The sequence below is a fragment of the Budorcas taxicolor genome, chromosome 1, assembly GCF_023091745.1.
Source record: "Budorcas taxicolor isolate Tak-1 chromosome 1, Takin1.1, whole genome shotgun sequence".
Lineage (NCBI taxonomy): Eukaryota > Metazoa > Chordata > Mammalia > Artiodactyla > Bovidae > Budorcas > Budorcas taxicolor.
In genome coordinates, this window is record NC_068910.1 from 89,162,770 (window position 1) to 89,190,574 (window position 27,805).

Consider the following 27,805-nt stretch of genomic DNA (forward strand, 5'->3'; position numbering starts at 1 on the left):
TTCCATCAACACAAGAGAAGACTCTATACATGGACATCACCAGATGGTCGACACAGAAATCAGATTGATTCTATTCTTTGCAGCCAAAGATGGAGAAGCTCTATACAGTCAGCAAAAACAAGACCGGGAGCTGATTATGGCTCGGATCATCAACTCCTTATTGCCAAATTCAGACTGAAATTGAAGAAAGTGGAGAAAACCACTATTCCATTCAAGTATGGCCTAAATAAAATCCTTTATGACTATACAGTGAAAGTGAGAAATAGATTTAAGGGACTAGATCTGATAGAGTGCCTGATGAACTATGGATGGAAGTTCGTGACATTGTACAGGAGACAAGAATCAAGACCATCCCCAAGAAAAAGAAATGCAAAAAAGCAAAATGGCTGTCTGAGGAAGCCTTACAAATAGCTGTGAAAAGAAGGGAAGGGAAAAGCAAAGGAGAAAAAGAAAGATATACCCATTTGAATGCAGAGTTCTAAAGACTAGCAAGGAGAGATAAGAAAGCCTCCCTCAGAGATCAATGCAAAGAAATAGAGGAAAACAATAGAATGGGAAAGACCTCTTCAAGAAAATTAGAGATACCAAGGAAACGTTTCATGCAAAGATGGGCACAATAACAGACAGATACCTTTACAAACCTCTTTTGCTCTTCCAGCTATTGGCTTCAGAAAGAAAAATTCCAACATGCAATTGTGTGGCAGTAAGAAAAACTTAATACAATATGCTGTTCCCACTATGCAAGAAACAATCTTTAATCTTTGATGTTTTTTTCGTTTTTAATTGCAAGAGGCCTTGCTCTTATTTTAATGATACACAGTGTCATGAAAACTGTAATCTAGAGACTTCAAGGGAGACATATGTTGCTTTAAAAGGGGGAAAGTGGTTTTGTTATCACCACTATTTTAAACTAAGTGTGTGTGTGAAAGTTGCTCAGTTGTGTCCCACTCTGCAACTCTTTGCAACCCCATGGACTTTACAGTCCGTGGAATTTTCGGGGCCAGAATACTGGATTGAGTAGCCGTTCCTTTCTCCAGGGGATCTTCCCAACCTAGGGACTGAACCCAGGTCTCCCACATTGCAGACAGATTCTTTACTGTTTGAGCCACCCGGAAGGCCCTTAAACTAGGCAAAGGTTAATTTAAAGATAGTGTTCTGATAATACTTCTGTTTGTCATTTAATTTAGATCATGTGTTGTTTTCCTCAAAACATTCTTCTCATAATCTTTATTTCTTATTAAATTTATAATGGAAAAGTAGCCAAAATATAGATTCTTTCCATGTAATAATCACATAATGGTTTCAAGATTAACATAAGGAAGAGTTATCAGTATTGGTATAACTCATTTCAATAAAATAGAGAGACATAAAGAATTGTTAAATATTGATATTTAATTAAGTTCCAATGAATATAATTTACAGGTAATTTCTTCAGCATGCCTAGACAGTGATGCCTATACTAAAGTACCCCCCATCCAATTTGTCAGGAAACACAGTAGAAGCAGTCTTTAGTTGTTACGGAGTTTTTGTATCAAAATCCAGCTACCTATAGCTCCACTGATAGAATGGCTAAAGTGATATAGTCATGCATTTATATAAAATATTGATTGAGCACCTAATATTTTCATCTTTGGAGCTTGATAGAGTATGTGGCAAATCTAAGATGCAGAGTTGTTGAAAACATATAGGCTTCAGGGAAAAGTAGGTGAGGTATATTATTCAGCATGATCTTTGATTTGATTGACCTTTGACCTTGCATGGTTTACAAATTATTCTGCATTTCATTTGCCTGATAGCTCAATTGGTAAAGAATCTGCCTGCAATGCAGGAGACCCCAGTTTGATTACTGGGTTGGGAAGATTCTCTGGAGAAGAGATAGGCTACCCACTCCACTATTCTTGGGCATCCCACTCCAGTATTCTGGGGCTTCCCTATGGCTCAGCTGGTAAAGAATCTGCCTGTAATGCAGGAGACTTGCGTTCGATCCCTGGGTTGGGAAGATCCCCTGGAGAAGGGAAAGGCTACCCACTCCAGCATTCTGGCCTGGCAAATTCCATGGACTGTATAGTCCATGGGGTTGCAAAAAGTCAGATGTGACTGAGCGACTTTCACTTCACTTTGATTTGTGGGTAATAACAGGCAGTAGTGGAAAAATCATAATAGAAGATAAGCAAAAGCTGAAGCTGTTTTTTGAATGACTTACTATTGCACAAAAAATGACTTACTCTTGTATTTGTCTTGTAGATGGTAGTCTTTGGCTTTGTGGGGTCACAGATTCCTGTGAGTATAGTGATAGACGTTATATAATAAAACAAGTATACATTACAGTAATGTTAATATTAGTGAACATTCACTGAGTGCTGACTGTGTGCTCAGCACATTGAAAAATCTCACGTAGTGTTCATAACAAAATTAGGTCAGTACTGCAGTGTTTCATAGATAAGGAAACCAAGGTATGCAGAAGGTAAGAAACTTGCCTGGTTTTATACTCCTGTCTTGCCTTTGGACAAGAACAATGCAAGTTATACTCATTTCAAAGACAGAGAATCTATGTTAATTGTCGAAGTTATGCTTTATTATTTCTTAAACACATATATACGTGCAAACAAAATTTTGCCCCAATACCTGAGGTGCCATCCTCCATTCCATAATTTTACTTCTATTCCACATAAGGTAATCCATGTTTTAAGAACCATATTTTAAAAAGATAATGGGGTAGTACAATGAGATTCATATGTTAGGACAACTTCGATAGTCAGATGGCAAATAGAAGTGAACAAATCTAAAATTAATCATTGTGAATATGATTTTGAGATCATACAGCTAATATATATGATATTATGTATAATGACAGTTGTAATTTTGGGGGTAATGATTTGGCATTATTCTTTAAAGAAAATTTCTGGATTGTATTAACATTCTCTAATCTGTTTCAAAATCCTTAGTAAACTATCAAGTAAATGAACTTTACAATTTTAACTATGGTTACTGAATCTCAATTTAACTTTAAAATAAAATAGTTCAGATATGAGGAAACTATGTCGAGTTTTAGGCAAGTTTATCAGAAACTAAATATTTAACAAAGCTTTGCACAGGTGTAAAAATATCAGTGCTGGTGGGAATGGTGCTTGTGACAGTGACCCTGGGACCTTTGGCTCTGCGTTTGCTAAGATGAATGCGACTGCCACCGAATTTTCAGAATATAAGTGCTTAGGAAATAGAAGGCCAGAATGTTATCAGTCTATTAGGAGTTTATGTAAGCAGAATGTCTTTTTCTGAAAACCCACTCATGGTCTCTACCAGATAAATACCGATGGTCTTTAGAAAATTAAACATTTTTAAACAGTGAAGTTGGAGATTGTTTCATTGCATCATCTTTTGTAAAGCCAAATGCAACTTTAAACCACATGAAAATATTATAAATATGACAGTAAGAAGCTAAATTTCAAAGATATCTTTCTGAAATATTGTTTTTATCACTATAAGGCAAATCTGCATAACCCATGGAAACCTCTGATTTGATGGCAAATCACTCTTTAAAGAATGCCTTCAACCATGGGAAGACGTAACAAATTGATTTGAAATAGTTTTGGATGAATGTCCAGGTTAATATGTTATCTCCTTACTGAATTGTTGGAAAATGAATTTATAAAGTGGGAAATTATTCTTTTTTATTTCTCAGGAGGAAATCATTACTATAAGCTTACTGGAAACTTGTGGTTTCAAAATTTCTCTTCAGTTTTATATAGGTATTCTCATGTATTTAACCCCTGCTTTTGATTGCTTTCTGCTTTTGTTTCCAATTTACCCAAAGTAGTCCTGCCTTCCCTCTGGTGTTTGGTCATTTGGGCCCACCTGCTCACAAGAGGTCAGTGGCTCAGTGCCCTGGATGTAGGCAGCCAGAAAATGAAATATTACAATGAGAAATTAAAACCTTTGTAATTAAGGCACTGAATAACATGAGGTGGTAAAGAAGAGGGAATACGTATTCCACTTTTAATATTTTCAGTAATCTCTTCTACGAATACAGAAAAATCTGAAATACAGTTGTGAAATTCAGAGAAAACGTTTTATGAAGTCAGCCTTAGTTACCTTATCCTGAAGTAGCAAATATTCACACTGAATAAGGAAGGAAATTTTAAATATCTTTGACTAAGGTTATATTTTAAATAATTGATGGGCAATTTACTTATAAGATAAGTATCTATGCTTTGCCAGTTGGTCTTTGGTTTAAATGATTTATAGCACTGTGTATTTATTGGCTATGTAAACAAATTTAACAGAAATTTAAGAGGAAATGCCAGATGTTACATGAACTGCTTTTTAAACATAAGCTTTTAAATTATTGATAACCTTTGGAGGGTGCTCTAAGAAGGCATTTTGACACTCATTGCTTTTTGATAGTGGCCATAACACCTATGATGGGCAAACCTTTCCAGTCTCTACTTATATTAAAAGTGTGAACATTAATCTATAGTGTGTATCTTTAAAAATGTGCTCTGTGGTAGTAAATTTAAATCGCTACCTATTATCTTTTCTTATGGGCATGTCCATTATGATGTGACAGCCGTAAAGAGTGTAATCATGTTATAAAACGATGAGCTTGTCGCAATTTGCTCTTCTAGTTGCCTCAGTTTTGGGGTAAGAAATGGTACCATAAGGAAATTTAGGTAACTTGCTTAAGGTCATGTCCCTAATGACACAATGGCAAGGAGGAAAAAAAAAAAAAGCGAAGCAAACTAAAACAAATTAAAAAAAAAACAATAACAGAAATCTAGTACTTAAGACTTTAGTTTATTAAAAAATATATATATTTATTTATTTGGCCATGCTGGGTTTTAGTTGTGGCATGTGGAATCTTTAGTTGTGGAATGTGGGATCTAGTTCCCTGACCAGGGATGGAACCCAGGCCCCCTGCATTGGGAGCATGGAGTCTTAGTCCCTGGACCATCAGGGAAATGGTGAGACTTTTTAGTTTAGACTTTTATATCTTTTTCTCTTTTTTAAAATTTATTTTCAAGTGGAGGATAATTGCTTTACAATGTTGTGTTGGTTCCTGCCATACACCACCATGAATCAGCCTTGAGTGTACATATAGCCCCTCCCTCGTGAGCCTCCCTCCCACCCTCCCCCTACCCCACCACTCTAGATTGTCACCCAGCACTGGATTGAGCTCCCTGTGTGCTACAGCAACGTCCACTAGCTCTTTGTTTTACATATGGTAATGTATGTGTCCAGCGCTACTCTCTCCATCCGTCCCATCCTCTCCTTCCCCTGCTGTGCCAAGTCTGTTCTCTTTGTCTATGTATCTATTCCTGCCCTGCAAATTGGATCACTGGTACCATTTTTCTAGATTCCATATATATGTGTTAATATGCAGGACTTTTTTTTCTCTTTCTGACTTACTTCACTCTGTGTAACAGGCTCTAGGTTCATCTACCTCAGTTCCACTGACTCACATTCATTCTTTTTTAGGGCTGAGTAATATTCCATTGTTTGTAGGTATCATATCTTCTTTATCCATTTATCTGTCTATGGGGATTTAGGTTGCTTCCATGTCCTGGCTGTTGTAAATAGTGCTGCAGTGAACACTGGGGTATGTGTGTCTTTTTGAGTTATGGTTTTCACAGGGTTTATGCCCAGTAGGGGGATTGATGGGTCATATGGTAGTTTTATTTCTAGTTTTTAAGGAATCTCCATACAGTTCGCCATAGTGGCTGTATCAATTTACATCTCCACCAACAGTGCAAGAGGGTTCCCTTTTTTCTACAACCTCTCCAGCATTTCTTGTTTGTAGATTTTTTGATGATGGCCATTCTCACTGGTGTGAGGTGGTGATATTTCATTACAGACTTATCCAAAATATGGGAAGAAGAAGGAGTGATAGAGAAGAAATACAAAGCATGGACTCACAGCTAAGGCAAAGGATTCTAGTCTCAGGTTTTGGGAAAGAAACTTCGATTATTGTTCCTGTATTTTTTCCCTCCTTGTCAACTATAAAATGGACAAGAGGGTCTCTGGTAGCTCAGTGTTTCACCTAGTTAACCTGGAAGACTGGGTACGTGGGGATAATACTAGATGCCATATTGTACAACTGGAACTTTCAGGGTTAAGGCTGCCAAGTTTGAGATTAAATTATCTTCAGTTTTTGTCAGTTCCTTTTCATACCCTTGGCCCTTTAGTTTTAGGACATTAAAAGCCGTTTAGAATTTTTGTAATAAGTAGTATGTATTGGTCTCAATTTAATTTTGACATCTTTTCTAGTTTAAACTTTTTTTTTTTTAAACACTGCTGTGCTTCCAGGAGAAACAAGAGTTTTATGTCTTTAGTTCATTGCCAAATTAGATCATCTCCTGAGAGAGTCTTAATGAGGTTCGAATGGATAAAACAGTCTTTGTATTTTCCAAACATAAGCTTTCTCACCACATCTTATCACATCATAGGAAAAAGAGTTTTTTTTAATATCCCTTTTGTATTTCCCCTCTCTCACAAGGGAAGTACACTGGAACTTTATCATTAAGAAAAATTCAAGGACAGTAAAGTTCAAAGTACAGACTTGATTAGCTCACTCATCAATGTGGATAGCATTAGTAATGGTACTGAGATATGTTTCTTTCTGTGGAGAAAATTTTGAATAGGGTTTATTTTGGTAAAGTGGAAACCAGTAACAGCTTTAATCCTTTTGAAATCTAGTGTAAAGTGATCAGCCTGGGCTAGCTAAAATTTACCATGCAGAAAAAATTACCATAAGCGCGACCTCAGAAAAGAGATACTTGTCAAAGTGATTCATTTTAAGGGTCATGTCTTGGAAAGAACATCTGTACTAGTTTATAGAAGAGAAATATAAGATATACTGGATGCTCACTACATCTGTATGTGTGATTTCTTTTAATCATCTAAACCAAATCGTGAGACATTGGTCATCTGATTTGTATCTGGTGAAAGTGAGGCATAAATATTTGCCTGTCAATAATCCATTCCTGTAATCGTACCACACCACCTCTTTTTTGTAATGAGTCATCCTAGCTTCACTTTTTCATGTTGTACTATGTACGTCAAAACTGGTGGGGGGATACCTTCAGAAAGTATCTCTGGTCACATGCAGAACTTAATCACAGAAAAATTTTGTCACCTTATTTTACTATTTAAAAAAAAAGTTTGTTCAAACATACTTTTATGCAGGTAAAAATGTTAGTCACTCAGTAGTGTCTGACTATTTGAGACCCCATGGACTCTAGCCCACCAAGCTCTTCTGTCCCTGGGATTCTCCAGGCAAGGATACTGGAGTGGGGTAGCCATTTCCTTCTCCAGGGGATCTTCTCAACCAATGGGTCAAACCCAGCTCCCCTACATTGTAGGAGAATTCTTTACTATCTGAGGCACGGTTGCCACACATTATATGTTTTTAAGAAAAATAGCCACTGCACAGAAATTTTATTGGAGGGAAAATTCAGAGAAGTTTGAAAAGTGTTGCTTAACTGGATATAGCTATTGAGTATATGAATGAAAACTAAAGCTTAGAGCCAAGAAGTAATATATTCCAATTCAATAAGGAGGCAAAAACAGTTTACTTTCAAATACAAGAAGTGAAATCAGAAGTATGCTAAGTGCTTTGTCCTCCTTTGTTTTATTATATAATTAAGATCACTTCTGAAGACATAGTTCTATAGCACTCACTGCAAATGAGTGGTGTTTTACTAAATAAAATTAATTTCAAATATATTCATGAATTAATGATTTTTTACTTCACCTCTAATTCTTCAAAGTTTAAAGTGCTAATAAACTATTAAATTTGTTTTTTACTATTTTACTAAAATCATTGCAAAATCATTGTTTGAGAGTCTCTGAGAAGCAGAAATAATGCATTATGTAAATTTGGGTGCTTAGAAGACTATTGAAAGATGTTTGTCCGTTCAGTTTACTAATTTGATATTTCTGTGGAGTGCTTGCATCTAGCCAGGTCTAAGTGCATGCACGTCTCCTAGTAGGCATGCTGTAACTGCAGCTTCTCAGACCCTTCCACTTGTAGCTCCTGGTGCATTCTGCTCGCTGTAGAGACCAAGACTCTCCATTTTAAAGAAATATCCCAGGTGATTTTGATGCTGATAGTCTGAGAATCACGCTTTGAGAAAACAAGATCATCTCTGGCTGTATGCTCAGTTGTGTTGGACTCTTTGCAACCCCATGGACTGCAGCCCACCAGGCTCCTCCTTCCATGGAGTTTCCCAGGCAAGAACACTGGAATGGGTTGCCATTTCCTTCTCCAGGGGATCTTCCCAACCCAGGAATTGAACCCATATTTTCTGCATTGGTAGGTGGATTTTTTACCACTGCACCACCTGGGAAGTCCTTATATTGCCACTAGAGTTATTTATTTGACTCATTTTATTAAAATGAGTTTTAGAAGGGGTTTCGCAATTAGTCACATTGTCAGGTGCATGCTTCACTTAAACTTCAGCATTTTCAAAAGGCTAATACATTTTAGATGAAAGGCCTGGAGTTCTAATTCTGCCTCTACCAGCTATTCAGTTATGGACAAGTCCCTGTTGTATAGCTTGCTTGCTTATACAGTAAAAATAAACATTCGAACATTCACCTATAGTGCCCTGTGACTCATTTTCTATGTCTTTATAATAGTTAAGAACCGTTGAATAGAAATTAAAACTTGGCTATTTTATTGCACAATCCATAACTGAGATCTAAAATGATGTTCAGACTTGCTGTTAACTGCAAGCAAAGTTAGAATTGCAGATAGTGATTCTGATATAGTGCTTAGCTGCCTGACCAGTAGAGATCCTGAATATTTCCCATGATATGAGCAAAGTGTTTTTTTCCTCTGTTGAAGTATATATTTTTTCATGTGAAATCTGGAGAAAAAAGTTCTATGGTCCAGTATAAAAAATAAACTAAAATTATTATTGGAAATTAGTAAACAGGTGCTCTAGAGCAGGATTGGTAAGCTTTTTCTGCAGAAAATCAGATCGCAATATTTCAAGCTTTGTAGATAATACATGGTCTCTTTCTTCCTTCACCTTTTGCTTTTTCCTTTGTTCCTCCTCCACTTTTTTTTTTTTAAGCAACAGGTAAAACATGTTAAACGATCCATAGCTGAAGACCATATGAAAACTGTTTAGAGCAGTGCTTCTCAAACTTTAATGCACATATGCATTGCCAGGGAATCTTTAAAATGTAGATTCTGATGCTCTGGGTCTGGGGTAGGCTGGGGATCCTGTTTCTGATGTCCCCTTGGATAGCAAACCTTTAGAGGCTAATAGCATTTCATGTAATGAACAGCCCCCTCTGCTGTTCAGTTTTTAATCCCCAGTGACTAGCTGACAACTCAGCAATTTTTGTTTTCGTATTTTAAACAAATAATGGGCTTGTTTTGGTCATAGTATTTTAGTGATTCTTCGTACTTTTAAAGCCTCAGACCCCTCTGAAAATTTATTGAATGCTGTTGTCCCACTAGCCACCTCTCCCTCCTGCTCACAAAAAAATGCCCGTTTTTATGCACAATTTCAAAAGAATTCACAGACCTATCTAAGGCTTATTCATCTTACAGGTGACTTCTATAGTTGTGTAATGTCTGAATTTAAGAGAGTTCAAAATTAATTCCCTCAATTTTAATAACATCTTAAAATTTACATTGAAACTGTGTTTTTGCATGGGCTTCCCCGGTTGCTCAGTGGTAAGAAGTCTGACAATGCAGGAAATGCAGGTTTAGATCTTTGGGTTGGGAAGATATCCTGGAGAAGGAAATGCAATCCACAGTATTCTTGCCTGGGGAATCCCATGGAGAGAGGAGCCTGCTGGGCTACAGGCCATGGGGTCGCAAAAGAATCAGGTCTCAACTGAGTAACTAAACCACAACAACGTGTTTGCATATTTCCAATTCTGTCTACTTACCTATCTACCTCCTTACAAGTCTATCCATCACCTATCTGACTTGTAAGACCTTTTACTTTTATTTTATGCCCTATTGGTTATTGCTGGCCTGGTGATTACATTTAAAACATAAAACTGTAAATGAGGAAAATAACCCAATTGTTGGCCAGAGTGAACCTGAATTGTTACAATGCCTTGTATTAAATGTTCCACAGTGCCTTTATATATGACTTTTAAGAACTACTTTATTGAGATACTATCCATACATATTTTACTCATTTAAAGCATATAATAGTTTTTACTATTTTCATGGAGCTTTCCAACCATCACCATTATCAATTTTAGAATATTTTCATCACTCCCCAAAGATTCTCCAGTCCCCCTTCACCTCTTGCCCCTATTTCTTATCCTAGATAACCACAAACCTTTTTGTTTCTACGAATTTAACTATTCTGGGCATTTTTGTAAGTGGAATCATTTTGTGACTAGCTTCCTTCACTTAGCATAATATTTTCAGGGTTCACTTATGTTAAAGTGTTTATCAACATTTATCAGTTCAATCATTTTTACTGTTGAATAACATTCCATTATGTTGATATGTAACATTTATTTATCCACTCATCTTTTAAGGGACATTTGGGTTCTTTCCACTAAAAAAAAAAAAAAAATATTATGAATAATGATGCTATGAGTGTTCCAGTACATTCATATACAGGTTTTTGTGTGGACATAAGATTTCATTTCTCTTGGATTATGTGCCAGGCAGTGGCATTGCTGGGTCATATGTTAATTCCAAAACTTTTTGAGGAACTCTGGATAGTTTTTCAAAGTTGCTGAACCATTTTGCATTCCCACCAGCAATATATGAGACACTGAATTTTTCAACATTCCAGACAGTGCTTTTCATTTTACATTTTTTGGATTATTGCCATCCTAGTGAATGTGAAGTGTATCTCACGGTTTTGACTTGCATTTCACACATACGATGTTGAGCATCTTTTCATGTGCTTATTGGCCTTTTGTCTGTATTTTGGGATGAATATCTTTTCAAATCCTTTGTCCACTTAAAAATTTGGTTATTTACACTTTTATTGAGTTGTAAGAGCTCTTTATATATTCTAGATACGTCTTCTATCAGATATATGATTTGCAAATTTTTGATTCTGTGGGTTGTTTTTCCTTTTTCAAATCATTTTTTTAAGGACAGATATTTTTGTTTCATACGATTTTGGTGTCATATTCATGAAGGTTTTGACAAACTCAAGTCATAAAAAATTTCTCCTATAATTTCTTTCCATTGTTTGATAATTTCAACCCTTACATTTAGTTTTTAATTTTTTATAGCAGTAAAGTTACTAGAATAATACCTAAATGTGACAGCCCTAGAATAGTTTATATATGTTACAGTAATAAGTGAGTAAAATCCTCTGAGAGCTTACTGGGCATGCTGGATTCTAAATTCTACTGCTAAGTTCCTTAGATGTTTTGCCTCTAGTTCTCTTATTAGTCTATTATCTTCTATTTTATTTAATGTGTTAGTGTATTTCAAGTCCCATTCAGACCTTATCCATGCCAACTACCTAATAAGGCAGTGAACTATGAGATGTAGTAAATTAGCAGTCTAAAACATGGAGACGCAGGTTCTCTTGCAATTGGCAGGCTGGTTCTTTACCACTAGCACCACCTGGCAAGCCGTTAGGGCCTTAATGCGAATAGTATATAACCTTCTTTATTATCGTGATTCAGGATGATTCCCTGTCCATTTTTAAATGCTTTGAGTCTCTCTGTTGTTCCCTTTTTTTTTTTTTTTTTAAAATTTTGTCCTGTGCACTGTAAATTACTCTTACTTTAAATACCTAGTAGTTGTACCCACTCCAGTGTTCTTGCCTGGAGAATCCCAGGGACAGGGGAGCCTGGTGGGCTGCTGTCTCTGGGGTCGCACAGAGTCGGACATGACTGAAGCGACTTAGCAGCAGCAGCAGCAGTTGTACTGTGTAAGTTCCTTCTAGAATCTGATGAGATAACAAATGGTAATCGGCAAGCTTTGAAAGTTAATCCTGTTCAGAAAAGGAAAGGTTCGTTCACTACCAAATTAAATTCCCTTTATTAAATTAAAATACAAATTTCAAATTAATATTGAAAGTTAACTGGAATAACATTGATGAGTAAATATTACTTTTGTTTATTGAGAAGAAATATGCTAATATTAGATGAGTGGTTTGAACATTGTAAGAACTAACTTTTAAAAGCTCATATCTAGATGATCATTACATCTCCAGACAGATTTGTCTTAGCATTTCCTTTAGAATTATTCGCCGCAGCTGGTGGTATAGCAGCTGGTAGCAACTTTCCACAAATAATGACTTTTGACACTTTATAAATTAAAATATTCAAAACAATACATTATGCAAAATTTTCATCTTAAAATGCCAAATGGGTCCTTCTCTTTGTATTTCTTCTAACTTTTAATGGCCGTGCTTTCACTGTAGTCAAAGGAAGGATATTGGTGCCTGTCACTCTTTCTTACCATGTGGAATACCAAATTCTGTGAAGTGTTTGTTTTATGATGTACCTTATATTTTCCTCCTTTTTTCTACATTAAGTGTTGTTTCTAAATGGCAGGTTCTTTTTTACTGTTCTCTAGGATATTGAGGTAACTCTCACCTGTCTTTTTGCCTCTGTAATTAAAGAATCTTTCTAATACACAGTTGGTCATGTCACTGCCTCCTCGAAATCAGTGAGCCATATAGAATAAAAGTCACATTCCATATCATGTTATTTTAAGCCCTCTTGTCTTTGGCCATGTGACTGCCTTTCACCCTCACCTTCCACGTTAACTTTCTCTCTGATTATGAAATATATTATGCATGTACTGTCATTTCTGTGTCCTTTTGCTCATGCTGTTTCTTCGGTGTGAATGTTTTTCTCCTTCTGTTGACATACTACTTTCATTCTTCACAACCCAATTTACTTTTTATTTTTAGTATTTTTATTGGAGTATAGTTGCTTTACACTGGTATGTCAGTTTCTGCTCTACAGCAAAGTGAGTCATATTTGCATACACATATATCCCCTCTTTTTTGGATTTCCTTTCACAGATTAGAGTTTGCTATGCTATACAGAAGGTTCTTGTTAGTAATCTGTTTTATTCATAGTAGTGTATTTATGTCAATTCCAATCTCCCAGTTCAGCCCCGCTCTTTCCCTCTTGATATTCATGTGTTTGTTTTGTACATCTTTGCCTCTCCTTCTGCTTTTCAAATAAGAGCATCTGTACCATTTTTCTAGATTCCACATATATGTGTTAATATGTGATATTTGTCTTTCTCTTTCTGACTTACTTCACTCTGTATGACAGTCTTTAGGTCCATCCACTTCTCTGCCAGTGACACAGTTTCATTCTTTTTTATGACCGAGTAATATTCCTTTGTATATGTGTACCATATCTTCTTTATCCATTCCTCTGCTGATGGACATTTAGGTTGCTTCCGTGTCCTGGCTGTTGTACATAGTGTTGGAATGAACATTGAGGTGCATGGATATTTTTAAATTAATGTTTTCTCTGGGTATATGTCTAAGCATGGGATTGCTGGGTCAAATGGTAGTTCTGCTTTTAGTTTTGGAGGAACTTTTATACTTCTCCATAGTGGCTCTGTCAGTTTACATTCCCACCATCTGTGTAAGAGGTTTCCCTTTTCTCCACACCCACTTCAGCATTTATCATTTGTAGATATTTTGATGATGGCCATTTTGATTGATGTGAGGTGATATCTCATTGTAATCTTGATTTGCATTTCTCTAATAAATAGTGATGTTGAGGAGATTTTCATCTATGTATTTGCCATCTGTATGTCTTCTTTGGAAAAATTTATTGGCTATATGTATATCTTCTTTGGAAAAATGTCTGTGTAGGGCTTCTGCCCATTTTTTTGGAGAAGGAAATGGCAACCCACTCCAGTGTTCTTGCCTGGAAGATCCCATGGATGGAGGAGCTTGGTGGGCTACAGTCCATAGGGTCACAATTGTTTTTTCATAGTGAACTATTTGAACTGTTTGTATATTGTGGAGATTAATACCTTGTCAGTTGCTTCATTTGTACATATTTTCTCCCATCTTGTGGGTTGTCTTTACAACCCAATTTAAATGCTACCTTTTTTGGGGGAAACCTCTTACTATGCTCTAGTTAAAGTTGAGATTACTTTTCCAGATCTTTTCCTATAATGCATTTCTTGGACTGCCATGCAACACTTCTTTCAGCATAGTGATTTAACTTGAGTTCCTCAGTCAGAGATACCTAGGGTCAAATCCTGGCTCTACTGCTTGCTTCTTCCACAGTTGTGGGCAATTGATGTTGTTAAACTTCTTCCTCATCTCTTGAATGCAGTTAGTTACTGTTTGTATATAATGTTCCAGTCTTTTATTGTGTTAGTTTTGATAGCACAGTGCCAGCGTGATAATGGTTTGTATGTGTGTATTCTAGGTACTTGCCCACTTGACTTTCTCCTTCAGTAAATAGTAAGCCCTTTGAGTCCAGGAAATTAACCTGACTCATCTTAGTATCCTGTCCATTTTACTGGTTCCAAAAGAAAATTTCATGCTGTCTTTACTTTTGTTTGAAATGACTCATGGAACATATTAAACCTAACTCATTAGAATTGAAATATTAATTTATTGCTCTATGGTCTTGTTCCACAAGGACCTTGGGGTGACTTACGAGATGCATAAAGAACAAAAGACTGAGACGTAAATAAAATGGTAGTAAGTGCATTTTGAACCATTGAATTGTTTACCTTCATCCATATGAACCCAAGTGAAACAAAAGCTATAGATACGGAAATATTAAAGCTTGGCTTCGTTTTGTCACGTTTTGTAGGATCTCGTCTTCGCCAGGAAGACTTTCCCCCAAGGATCGTGGAGCACCCTTCCGATGTCATTGTCTCTAAGGGAGAGCCCACCACTTTGAACTGTAAGGCCGAGGGCCGGCCAACGCCCACCATTGAGTGGTACAAGGATGGTGAGCGGGTGGAGACTGACAAGGATGATCCCCGGTCGCATAGGATGCTTCTGCCCAGCGGATCCTTATTCTTCTTGCGCATTGTGCATGGGCGCAGAAGTAAACCGGATGAAGGAAGCTATGTGTGTGTTGCAAGGAACTATCTCGGTGAAGCAGTGAGTCGAAATGCATCTCTGGAAGTGGCATGTAAGTAAACTTAATGAATCTCATAAATGGCAGGCACTTTGACTTATTTTTACTAAGCTTTGATTTATTCCCATGGGTGCTTAATACCTAAAGAATAGAAGTTAACACTTGGACTAATTTTTACTGTACCTTCTCCAGAGAAAGCTCATCAAAATAATGTATAGCCAAGGTGTTGCAATAGAATTATTTATTGAGCTGGCCAAAAAGTTTGTTTGGATTTTTCCATTATAGCATACAGAAACCTCAACAAATTTTTGGCCATCCTAATATATTGAAGGAGATCAGCCCTGGGATTTCTTTGGAAGGAATGATGCTAAAGCTGAAACTCCAGTACTTTGGCCACCTCGTGTGAAGAGTTGACTCATTGGAAAAGACTCTCATGCTGGGAGGGATTGAGGGCAGGAGGAGAAGGGGACAACAGAGGATGAGATGGCTGGGTGGCATCACTGACTCGATGGACGTGAGTCTGAGTGAACTCCGGGAGTTGGTGATGGACAGGGAGGCCTGACATGCTGAGATTCATGAGGTCACAAAGAGTCGGACACGACTGAGTGACTAAACTGAATATATTGAAAGAGTGTGGGTATTATATTATTATATTAAAGCAAGGTGGCCATGATGCTGATCATATTTTAAATTTGAATTTTTAATGAGAAATCTAATCAAGTATTATGATTGGCAATGTTAAAATAAAGAGTTTATGTGTAACATGGCATCAAATATAAGGCATAAATTCATTATTGTACCTATTTCTGTTCTGTTTATATGTACCTATTTAATATATTTATACATATTATTTTTTTATATCTAATTTTTATTGGGCAGCTTTAAAATGAATATACTCTTTAGTTTATATTAACTCTTTTGCTTCCAGGGTAAATTCAGAGATCATTACCCAAGGCACGTAGGGGAAAATATACTAACAAAAGCAATTATATATTTTTTTTATAAAAAAATGCACTAGAGAAGAGAAGTGATTTCTGTTTATAGTCAAAATGTTCATATACTGGAAGATCTTGCTCAGATTTTATAATCAGTAATAGCTAATGATTTGTCCTGCCTTTGACACTTAATATTATATTTATTTATTAATCATGTAGCCCAAATAGCACTAGTAAATCAATATATCAAGACTTTGCATCTATTTGACCATTGACTGCATACCTTTATTTTTTGAATGGTTTTCCAGAACAAATTTCAGAATATATTAGATTTGTTTTCTGGTTTATACATGAGGATTTGGTGTCACAATTTAAACAGCATCATATAATTTTGGTATTCTCTATTTTGAAGAAATATTTTATCAAGAATTATTTGTGAAGAAGATGGCAGTAATTGAGTTTTAAAAAAAGTTGTGCTTTTCAACTTCTTGCATGTACCAGTAGGTGTTCATAGATAAGATAACTGAAATATTTCAGAAGGCTTGAGTCTTTTTTTTTTTTCTTTACATAGCTGAAGTGGGAGTCCTGGATATAATATTTCATGGTCTCATGTATACAGTTAACTGATACTATACTCACAGGCTATATGGTATCACATGATTATAAAACTTGTATATATATGTATTGAAATACTCAACAATATATCATTATGTTTATGTATGAAAGCATCTTTTAGTAAAAAAAAAATCATACAATTTCTTACTTAGCCATCTCAATGAAAGTTTTTGCTGTTAAGCATCCAGTATCTAGATTTATGGTTTGTACTAGGAAATCTGGACCCTGCTCCGTGCTTGAAATGTGTAAGTCCAACAAGAAAACACTACACGAATTCGAAAACCCTAATTTATTCTGTGAAGTACTTTGAGATATAAGCATTAGAACTTTTGCTAGCAATGCCATTTTGTACCAGATTAGGTTAGATCCCTGGATCGGGGAGATCCCCAGGAGAAGGAAATGGCAACCCACTCCTGTATTCTTGCCTGTGAAATCCCCTGGCGGGTTATAGACCATTGCAAAAGAGTCAGACATGACTTAGCTAATAAAACAACAACAACAAAAAGCTAAGTAATTTCATTTTTATAACTTTATTTTAAAAGCAATTAGTTTAAATGCAGTTTAGTGAGATATGTACACCCAAGACCTCAAGAAAGCAAATATTCCAAACTGCCTATTTTTGTTTTGAATTATCTTATTTCTGAAACATCAAAATATTTCAATGTCAATTCTATTGACTTTTTCCCCCACGGGATCCCTTTATAGTAAATGTAACAGGCATTATTTTTTTCCTTTTAGAAATAGAATGAAACCCCTGATGGCTGGATGACCAAGACTCAGACCATAACTTAATGGGGAATTCAGGATAGAGCATGTTTGTTCTAATTTTCAGTTTTAGATAATTATGCCATATTTGGAAAAACAATCAAATGAAATCTGGCTCATTTTATATTAAAAAATAAAGAAGTTTTAATTAAAAGTTTTATTTTGTCTACTCACTAGCAAATAATGCTTTTTACTTTTTAAATTGAAGTATAGTTGATGGGCAATATTATCGCCATTTCAGGTGTACAACATAGTGATTTACAATTTTTAAAGGTTAAATTTCACTTACAGTTGTTATAAATTATGGGCTATAATCCCTATGTTGTAATATATATCCTGTTAACTTATTTATTTTAAGCAAATAACTCTATTTTTAACCCTTAACTTTCTTCTTAATATTAAATTTTATATAAATCAACCAGTCACTTTTCTGTTGGACAGCTATAAACTTATTTTATTTTCTGAGCCTTATCTCTCTTAAAATTGCTTCTAACACACATGCACCTTGAACTTTTATTTAACTGAAAGGATTTCTCTTTCCTAGTTGTGTCATTAATAATGATTCAAACTGTTTGAGAAGGAAAATTTGAAACCATGATTTTTTTTTTTTCATGTAATGTGGAAGTAGCATTTTTCTTTATTTTTTAAATCAGTAAGCTTTGAGGAATGCTAACAAATGCTTCTGACTTAGAGAGGAGAACAAGACGGGTTCTAAATTGGATTCAGCTAGTGAATAAAATTCTTTCTTCTAATGCCCTGTCAACAGTTCATGCCATTTGAGGCAACACGAGATCAAATAATATCCATTTATATGCTGCTGATCCTTTTCACATTAGCTCATCAGTATTCTTCCTTTCCTTGTGTGTTTCATAAAATGTGTTAATATGGAAATCTAGGTCAAAGCATTGTGATCTGTCAGTACTATTGATAACCAAGGTATATTTTTATAAAATGATGGGAGCCACCATGGGTCATATAAATGTCTGGCCTTCATATTTTAGGATACAGCATAATTGCTCAATTATGGCACATCTGTTCATAAGTCTATTAAAGGAAAGAATGGAAGCCTGAATCCACTATGTATTTGGAGAACTGAAGGTAGCTTGATATGAGGTTGATGGGCAGCATGAGTTAGATAGTCATGTGGTAAATCATAAAATCTAGACTTTTTGCTACGTCAAAGGAGAATGTTAGAAAATTGAAGATTAGGTTAAAGTGATGAAGATTGAAATCAAAGTAGAGTTGGAAGCTATAAAATCATTCAGGGAAAAGTATATGGTAGATTTTAAATTGTACGAAACAGTGAGGATTGTAGGAAGGAAATAGTTTGAATCATACTTACAAACTGTATCAGTTTGTGGTTGGTTTGGTCAGGGCTATGGTTTTTCCTGTGGTCACGTATGGATGTGAGAGTTGGACTGTGAAGAAGGCTGAGCGCCGAAGAGTTGATGCTTTTGAGCTGTGGTGTTGGAGAAGACTCTTGAGAGTCCCTTGGACTGCAAGGAGATCCAACCAGTCCATTCTGAAGGAGATCAGCCCTGGCATTTCTTTGGAGGGAATGATGCTAAAGCTGAAACTCCAGTACTTTGGCCACCTCATGTGAAGTGTTGACTCATTGGAAAAGACTCTGATGCTGGGAGGGATTAGGGGCAGGAGGAGAAGGGGATGGCAGAGGATGAGATGGCTGGATGGCATCACCGACTTGATGGATATGAGTTTGAGTGAACTCTGGGAGTTGGTGATGGACAGGGAGGCCCGGTGTGCTGCAATTCATGGGGTCGCAAAGAGTCGGACACGACTGAGTGACTGAACTGAAGTGAACTGGGAGATAAAGGTAATTCCCAGATGTTTTTGGTGGAGTGACTAGGTATATTATGACACCTACCATAGAAAGGGATGGCAGATACAGGAGAAATAGAGCTAGTGGGAATAGAAGAGTGCAGTCAGTGTGGTTGCATTGTTTGACATACCAGTGAAATAACAGCAAGGTAAAAATATGCCATGTTCCATTAAGAAAAGAGCTCCTGAAATTGAGAGGTCTTTCCCAGATGGAAGTTGAAGCCATGGAGGTAGATAGATGTGGATGTGAATACCCAGGCAAGCTGAGATCACTTTCATTGTTTGGAGCCCTAACATTTAATGGCAGGCAAAGGAAAGGATTCTAGTGCAGGAGGCTCAGAGAAGGTATTGAGGTGATAGAATATGAGAAATGGAGTGACAAGAAAAATAAGCAGGTGATTTTAAGAAAGAGAAGTATTTAGCAATGCAAATGCCACAGGGTAGTCTAATTAAAAGTACCTGTGGGCTCCAGGGATGGAAAGAAAGTACAGCAGCTGAAGAATGAGTAGGTGGTGAAGTTGGAGTGGCTTATAACAAGTACCTGTTCTTTCAAGAATTCAGCTCTGAATTGGGTATGAGGAACCACAGCAGGGTATTCCAGCTTCTGCACTATTACCATTTGTGATGGGGTCATTCCCTGCTGTAGGGGCTCTGCTGTGCATCATAGAATGTGTAGCACATCTCTGGACTTTACTGAAGAGTTGCCAGTAGGACCCCTGCAGTCCAAGTTGTGAGCTTCCCTGGTGCTCAGTAGTAAAGAATCCACCTGTCAATGCAGGAGACATGAATTCAATCCCTGGGAAGTTCCCCTGGAAAAGGAACTGGTGACCCACTCTAGTGTTCTTCCTGGGAAATCCCATGGACAGAGCAGCGTGGCAGGCTACAGTCGTTGCAAAAGAGTTAAGACACAACCTAGTGACTAAACAACAGCACCCCAAGTCATGACAACAAAATCTTTCTCCAGGTTCTGTCAAATGTCCTCTTGATGGGGTGGGGGCTGGGGAGAGGGTCACAATCAGTGGAGAATTGATTTAAGTGTATGCTGCTAAGTTGCTTCAGTCATATCCGACCCTGTGCGATGCCATAGATGGCAGCCCACCAGGCTCCACCGTTCCTGGGCTTCTCCAGGCAAGAACACTGGAGTGGGTTGCCATTTCCTTCTCCAATGCATGAAAGCGAAAAGTGAAAGTGAAGTCACTCTTCGTGACCCCATGGACTGCAGCCTTCCAGGCTCCTCCGCCCATGGGGTTTTCCAGGCAAGAGTACTGGAGTGGGCTGCCATTGCCTTCTCTGGATTTAAGTGTATATAATAGTGCTTAAGAATATATGGATAAGTAGCAAACAAACTTCTAAATTTTATCGTGAAATGATTATTGATAAAAAATCTGGAATTTTTGTCTCTGCTTCATCTTGATTTTCATTTCCAATTTCAACAGTCTTGCTTCCTGTTGTCATATGAAGTGTGCAGTTCTATTGATAACCATCCATCTTAACTGATTGTATGGAAGTTAGCCTATTTTTTTTTTATCGTACTATATTTATTCTCTCTTGTTTTTTTCTTAAATACATAGTTCAGTTTATGAAAGGGAACAATATAATGCAGGAAAAAGCTATTTAGAACTTATCATTGCAGTGGAGATTTGAATCACTTTGCTCGTATTTGTTCTTTTATCTTCTTGCTTTGGGGGAAAAAAAAAGCCAGAAAGTACTTTTTAAATCACTGGAACTCAAAGAAGGTTTTTAGCCAAGAAAAAAAAAAAGTGATTTCTACATATTTAGAAAACAGAATTGCAGGGTCTACAAGCAAGGCACTGGGACCGAAGAATTTAATACATAGTTTTCCGATGGGACCACCAAGAGAGCTGAGGCGTAACTGGTTCAGATAGAGTTTCAGTTTGAACTCTGATGCTCTCTGTGTTTGGAGCAGAAGGAGCACGCAGGGTCCTCACACAGATTGAGGCTGACTCTGATGCAGGCTGAGTCAGTAGCAGCCCCTAGAGATGGCAGCTGTAGCCCCAGGTGGTAAATATATGACAGCAGCTTGATCTATCGACCAGGGTAAGACGGGGTTCTGGCCTAAATGAAAATTCATGAAAAATTGATGAAGTCCCCAGATTATTTTTTCCGTTTCCTTTTCTTTGCACTGAGCCAGTGCAGAGAGGGGAGATTAAATGAGGTGCTGAACGCTTTAGTGGCAAGAAGGTTGTGGTTCAAAGGTCAGGGGTCACTTAGAAACTGATCCTTTTTTTTTTCTCCTTCCCCTTATAAAGCAAAACTATAACACAACAACTTTTCAGATTAGCTACGATTTACCTTTACTTTGATAAAATTTTTAAAAAAAAGCTAAATATTTGACATTTGGCTTTTGATGCATCTACAAAAGAGAACAGATGTCCTCTCATAATTCAATTGGGGAGCTAGAAATAGATGGAATTCCATGACTGTGGGGTGATTTATTCTCTTCTTTCATTTTTTTTCTTTTTTTCTTTCCATTTTTTGTTTCCATGTATGAAGACTCATGTCTCAAGAAAGTCATGTAGAGAAGGAAAAGGTCTTGCATTATTTATCAGTCACAGATTGCTAGAAGAACAGAGCTGTGGAACACTCTACAAACATAATGATCCTGTTTGCTTTAAATCCCAAACTAAATTGATGTTTTATCTGTACAAGAAAGAAAGGTTATAGAAGTAGACTGACTTTAGTAACAGGAGTCGCAGGTGGCATTAAAAATGAACACAAGGTGAATTGCTTCATTGATATTTCCTAATAGATATGTAATTTTTGTTTTTGTTTTTCTTTTCTTTACTTTTAGCTATAAATGAATGTTATCCAGGCAAAATACCTCTATGTTCCAAAAACACATGAGATAAATTGAGAAAAGGCTGAGCCATGGAGAACTTTTTTGAAAAAGTAATATTTTATTGAGATATGTTGTTGTTCAGTCACTAACTCATTTTGACTCTTTGCGACCCCATGGACTGCAGCGTGCTAGGCTTCCTGTCCTTCACTGTCTCCCCAAGTTTGCTCAGATTCATGTCCATTGAGTCAGTGATTCTATCTAACCATCTCATGCTCTACTGCCAGTTCACATATTATTTGACCATTTACAATATACAATTTAATGTTTTATTTTAGTGTATTCACTGGGTTGGGCAACCAATACCACAATCTAATTTGAACATTTTTGTCACTTCTAAAGAAAATTCTATACCCATTAGCAGCCAATTCTCATTCTTCTGGATCCCTTCTGCAGTATTCCTAAGTAAACACTGATGTATTATCTGACTCTATATGTTTGCCTGCTCTGTGCATGTTATATCAATGAAATCACACAGTATATGGTCTTTTTTGATTAGCTTCTTTTCCTTAATATAATGTTTTCAATGATCATCTTTGTTGTAGGATATATCAGTACTTTATTTCTTTATATTGTTGAATAATATCCTATTGTGTGAATATACCACATTTTTCCATTCACTCATACATTGATGGGAATTTGGGTTTCCACTTTTTGTCAATTATGAATAATGCTTCTATGAATATTCTTCAAGTTTTTGTGTGACGTATGGTTTCATTTGGGGATTCTCTTGAGTGTATAGCTAAGAGTGGAATTGGTTAGTCATATGGTAACTTAACTTTTTGAAGACTTATATGTAACTTTTAAGTGTAGGTAAAACAATATTTAGTAGTGTTATTGAATTCAGTGTACCTAACGCCCCTCTTTGTATAAAGCATAGCTCTAAAACATTGTCAGTATTTGATGAAATATTATTGACTGGCTGGCATGTTATACTTCCTTGTGGTACATGTCCATATTTTAATATATGATTTAATTAATTAAAATATAAACTAATTAATTATGTGAAGTCACTGGGTGGTCATGAACTAGGTCTTTGACCTAGTTATTTAATTCAAGTAGGTATGATTTGATGAAATAAATTCTGAAATTACTTCCCTTTGTGAAACTTCTTACCAGACCATGTTGATCTTGGCTCCAGTTAAGCTGAATAATCTTGCTGTTTGAATCTTACTTCACTTTCTCCCACTTTTTTATTTGTCATGAAAGAGGAGAATATTCTGGCTTCTCAGGAGATGACATTATCTTTCCTAAGAATAACTGACATAACCTTTCCTGTTCCCATGTTACTTTTCCTTCAAAAAATCATAAAAGTCTATGTTTTTTAATTTGCTAGGAAGGTTTAGAATAAGAAATTAATGGTAATTGCAATAAAAGTTGATTAATTCCAGGAATAGGAAACCAATGTACTGTTCTCATGACACAACTTTACTGAAACAAGCAAACCTTTCTATTTAAATGTATAGGAAGCAACTAGTCAAGTGAAACTGATTTTCATAGATCTTGACCAAGACCAATAGAGGAGCCACTGGCTTTTTCATGATCACTTTATTCATATGAGTTCCTTGCTCAGTAGTGTCTGACTCTTTGCAACCCCATGGACTGTAGCCCATTAGGCTCCTCTGTCCATAAATTCTCCAGGCAAGAATACTGGAGTTGATGGCCATTTCCTCCTCCACGGGAATCTTTCTGACCTAGTGATCTAACCTGGGTCTCCTGCATTGCTGGCAGATTCTTCACAGTCAGAGTCACCAGGGAAGCCCCTATTCCTACAGATTTCAACAGAGAATGAGGAGATTTTGTGGGGAGGGTATACAGACAACCACCAAAAACTACTTATACCTTAACATACTTGGTCCATGTTATGAACTAAATAGTGGCCCCCTAATTCACATATTGAAGCTCTAATTTCCACTAACTTCTAATACTTCAGATTATGACTGTGTTGGGAGATTGGGTCTTTAAAGAGATAAACTAAAATATAGCAATTAGGGTGGCTCCTAATCTGTTCTAACTGATGGTCTTATAAGAAGAGGATGTTTGGACACATAGACAGCAAAGATGCCTGTGCACAGAGGGAAGACCATATGAGAACACAATCAGAAGGTGGTCACAGTCTTCAAGGAAGAAGAAACTCAAACTGCCAACACCTTTATCTTAGGCTTTTAGCTTCCAGAACTCTGAGAAAATAAATTTCTGCTTTTAAGTCACAGGCACTATGGTATTCTGTGATGGCAACCCTAGCAAATTAATAGAGGCCATTTATCTTATAGCAAGCGTAATCACTCTAGTAAGAGACCATATTAAGAAAAAATAATGATAAAAATCAAAATATTGTTTGTGCTCTACAGATTTCATACTGCCTTGTATCCACAGTGTTGGTCCAAGAGGCTGTTTTAAAAGAAAATTGTAAACTCAGTTGACAGTATTATAAAGCAAGGATGTATAGACATAGGGAAATCAATCTAAAAAATGTCTTTAACTAGAAACAAAAGACAATAGCAAATGTTATGGCATTTTTTTGGTATTAGAGAATAATGTTAGAAGATACAGGTATGTGCCATGCACACATCTATGTTATTTGGGCTGTTTTGTCTTGTGGCTTTTAATTTTGTAATTCTCCATCAAATTATTTGATATAAAGGTCTCTTATTTAATCTTTACAAATGAAGGTGTGAAATTTCTATGCCTGGAGTATATGTTTGAACTTATGAACTACTCAGAGAGTGTAATGCTCTATTTTGATATCAGGTTTCTGTTGATTGAATTAATTGTATTCAACCCTTCTCCCTTTACAAGTCTCAAGTTGCCTTTCACTCAAATTAGCTTAAATTAATTCTGATTCCAAGAAAGTACACAAAGAAAAGAGAAATTTCGATGTCCTCTTCCAAAGATTATTTCCAAAACCAATTTAATCCTGAGCTCTGTAAACATGTTAATCCTATCTGTAGAATGACCGTCAAAAATATTTATAGTAATACTAAGGTATATTAAGACAAAGATCTGTTGAATCCAGGTCTTGTTTTCAATCTCATAAATTTTTTTTAAGGTAAATGTAAGAAATGTCTAACCTACTCCAGTATTCTTGCCTGGGGAATCCCAAGGACAGAGGAGCCTGGCAGGCTATAGTTCATAGGGTCTCAAGAGTCAGACATGACTGAAGTGACTTAGCACGCACACATGCACGAGAGTTGTCTATTTAAGGTTTGGAGGGTTTCCCACCTATAAACCTTCAATTTTTTCGATTTCAAGTTGATTCTACTGAAAACGTATATAGGTTGAGATGGTAGTTAGGAAACATAATTATTTTACAGCAACTTGTATGCTTTTCTGCTCAAGATATGTGTTTCATCAGAATGACAGGTTTCCAATTTTTATTCTTTAGATTGAATTTGTTTCTGATAATTATAATATACACATCATTCAATTCTGAAGCAGCTCCCACAAGGTTTCTATAATTACATAAAGAAGGTTGCACTTTTTCCATGCATAACTCAGTATATATGTTAAGCTCTTAAGAGAAGTACAGAAATAAAAGCAGCAGGTGAAATTTTTTTTTTTTGAAGAAGTTGGTCACAGCCTGTGACTTAACTGCTAAAGGATGAGAGGTTCAGTTGTAATATCAACATATTTTTTCCATTCTAAATCATTAGAACTGGTTTCCCTCTTAGGAGATTTTCATATAAAAATAATATTTTCAACCACTTCTTTCTTAATTAGGGGGTACTCATACATTTTTGTCATTAGGGTATGTTTTTATAAGAATTAACCTAGGAAAATAATATTGGGCCCCTGTTTAGGATTTCTGTGAACTCTCTGAAGTTCCCTAGCACTAATTTTCTGGGACTGCTTAGACATCAATAATGTCTTTGACTCTTGCAGAGAAGTCAAGCAAGGATTATAAGAGAGGTAGATGCTTTGATTATATGACAAACAGATGTTGAGAATCTAGACTTGTTTGATGTTTATTTTGCTTTTTTTGCATTTGCAGAAATTCTGCCACCCAGAATAACCCATGGTTACTTACTGGATAGACTAAGCCTGTTAAAAAGTTGATCCTCCCAAAGGCTGCAAGCAAACATGTCATCCCAGGTTATAGGCAGGAAGAAAAGTCTATTTGACTCAAGTCATTGTCCACTGAGTAGCATCTCAAGTAGGGCCTAGAATTCTTGTTGTTGTTGTTCAATTGCTAAGTCATGTCCAGCTCTTTGCAACCCCATGGACTGCAGCACATCAGGCTATTCTGTCCTTCAGTGTCTCCCAGTTTGCTCAAATTCACGTCCATTCCGTTATTGATACTATCTGACTATCTCATTCTCTGATGTGCCCTTCTCGTCTTGCATTCAACCTTTCCAAGCATCAGGGTCTTTTGTAATGAGTCAGCTCTTCGCATGATGTGGCCAGAGTATTGGAACTTCAGCTTTAGCATCAGTTCTTCCAATAAATATTCAGGGTTGATTTCCTTTAGGGTTGACTGGTTTGATCTCCTTACTGTCCAAGGGACTGTCAGGAGTCTTTTCCGGCACTGCAATTCAAAAGCATCAATTCTTCAGCTCTCAGCTGTCTTTATAGTCCAACTCTCACATCCATACATGACTACAGTAAAAACCACAGCTTTGACTAGACAGACCTTTGTTGGCAAAGCGATGTCTCTGCTTTTTAATATGTTGTCTAGGTTTGTCATACCTTTCCTTTCAAGGAGCAAGCGTCTTTTAATTTCATGGCTGCAGTTACCATCTGCAGTGGTTTTGGAGCCCAAGAAAGTAAAATCTGTGACTTCTTCCACTTTTTCCCCTTCTATTTGCCATGAAGTAATTGGACGGGGGCTTCCCAGGTGGTGCAGTGGTAAAGAATACACCTGTCAATGCAGGAGACACAAGAGGTGCAAGTTCAGTCCCTGGGTTGAGATGATCTCCTGGAGTATGTCATGGCAACCCACTCTAGTATTCTTGCCTGGAAAATTCCACAGTAGAGGAACCTGGTGGGCTATAATCCACTGGGCTGCAGAGAGTCAGACAGGAGTGAGCAACTGAGTAAAACCAAACTAAGTAACTTACATGTCCCTTACTAGAGGACCTGAGAGACTTCAACTTTTTTTTTTTTTTTTTTTTGATATGGGAATGTTATTTGTAAGATATGCAAGGTATATTAAAGGCAGTAAAGGTGAATTAGAATATGGAAAAGTGTGAAGGTAGGATATCTACTTCAAATTAAGGTATGGGAAGGGAAAGGCTGAATTAATTTGATGAGTTAAGTTGATACCAGAAGTATAGGAAATGGCATTTCAAAGGAAAATTTGTCAGAAGTTTAAGAAATGAGTTTGTGATCTAGTGATGATGCAAATTTAATTTGCTACATTTTTATATAGTACTTTTAAGCTTCTACATACTCAACTAGTTGCTGAGGATTCTGATATTTAAAACTAGAGCTGTTTAATAGGTATAGAGTTTCAGGTGTATATGATGAAAAAGTCCAAGAGATCTATTGCTCAACAATGTTAATATACTTAACACTACTGACCAAATGAAGTGAAGTCACTCGGTCATGTCCAACTCTTTGCGACCCCATGGACTGTAGCCTACCAGGCTCCTCCATCCATGGGATTTTCCAGGCAAGAGAGAGTGGGTTGCTATTTCCTTCTCCAGAATATCTTATTGACCCAGGGATCGAACTCAGGTCTCCCATATTGTAGGCAGACACTTTACTGTGTGAGCCACAAGGGAAGTCCTATACACTTAATGATTGAGGTGGTATATTTTGTGAT

The 27,805-nt window shown here is 36.6% G+C and overlaps 1 protein-coding gene across 1 annotated transcript in view; it reads left to right on the plus strand.

Annotated features, from left to right (window-relative positions):
• ROBO2 (roundabout guidance receptor 2) overlaps nt 1-27,805 on the plus strand; it is a 651,843-nt gene that overhangs the window by 52,099 nt on the left and 571,939 nt on the right. Inside the window, exon 2 of the mRNA XM_052644742.1 lies at nt 14,758-15,084. Within this exon, the coding sequence (XP_052500702.1) occupies nt 14,758-15,084 (327 nt within the window). The remainder of the gene's footprint in view (nt 1-14,757; nt 15,085-27,805) is intronic.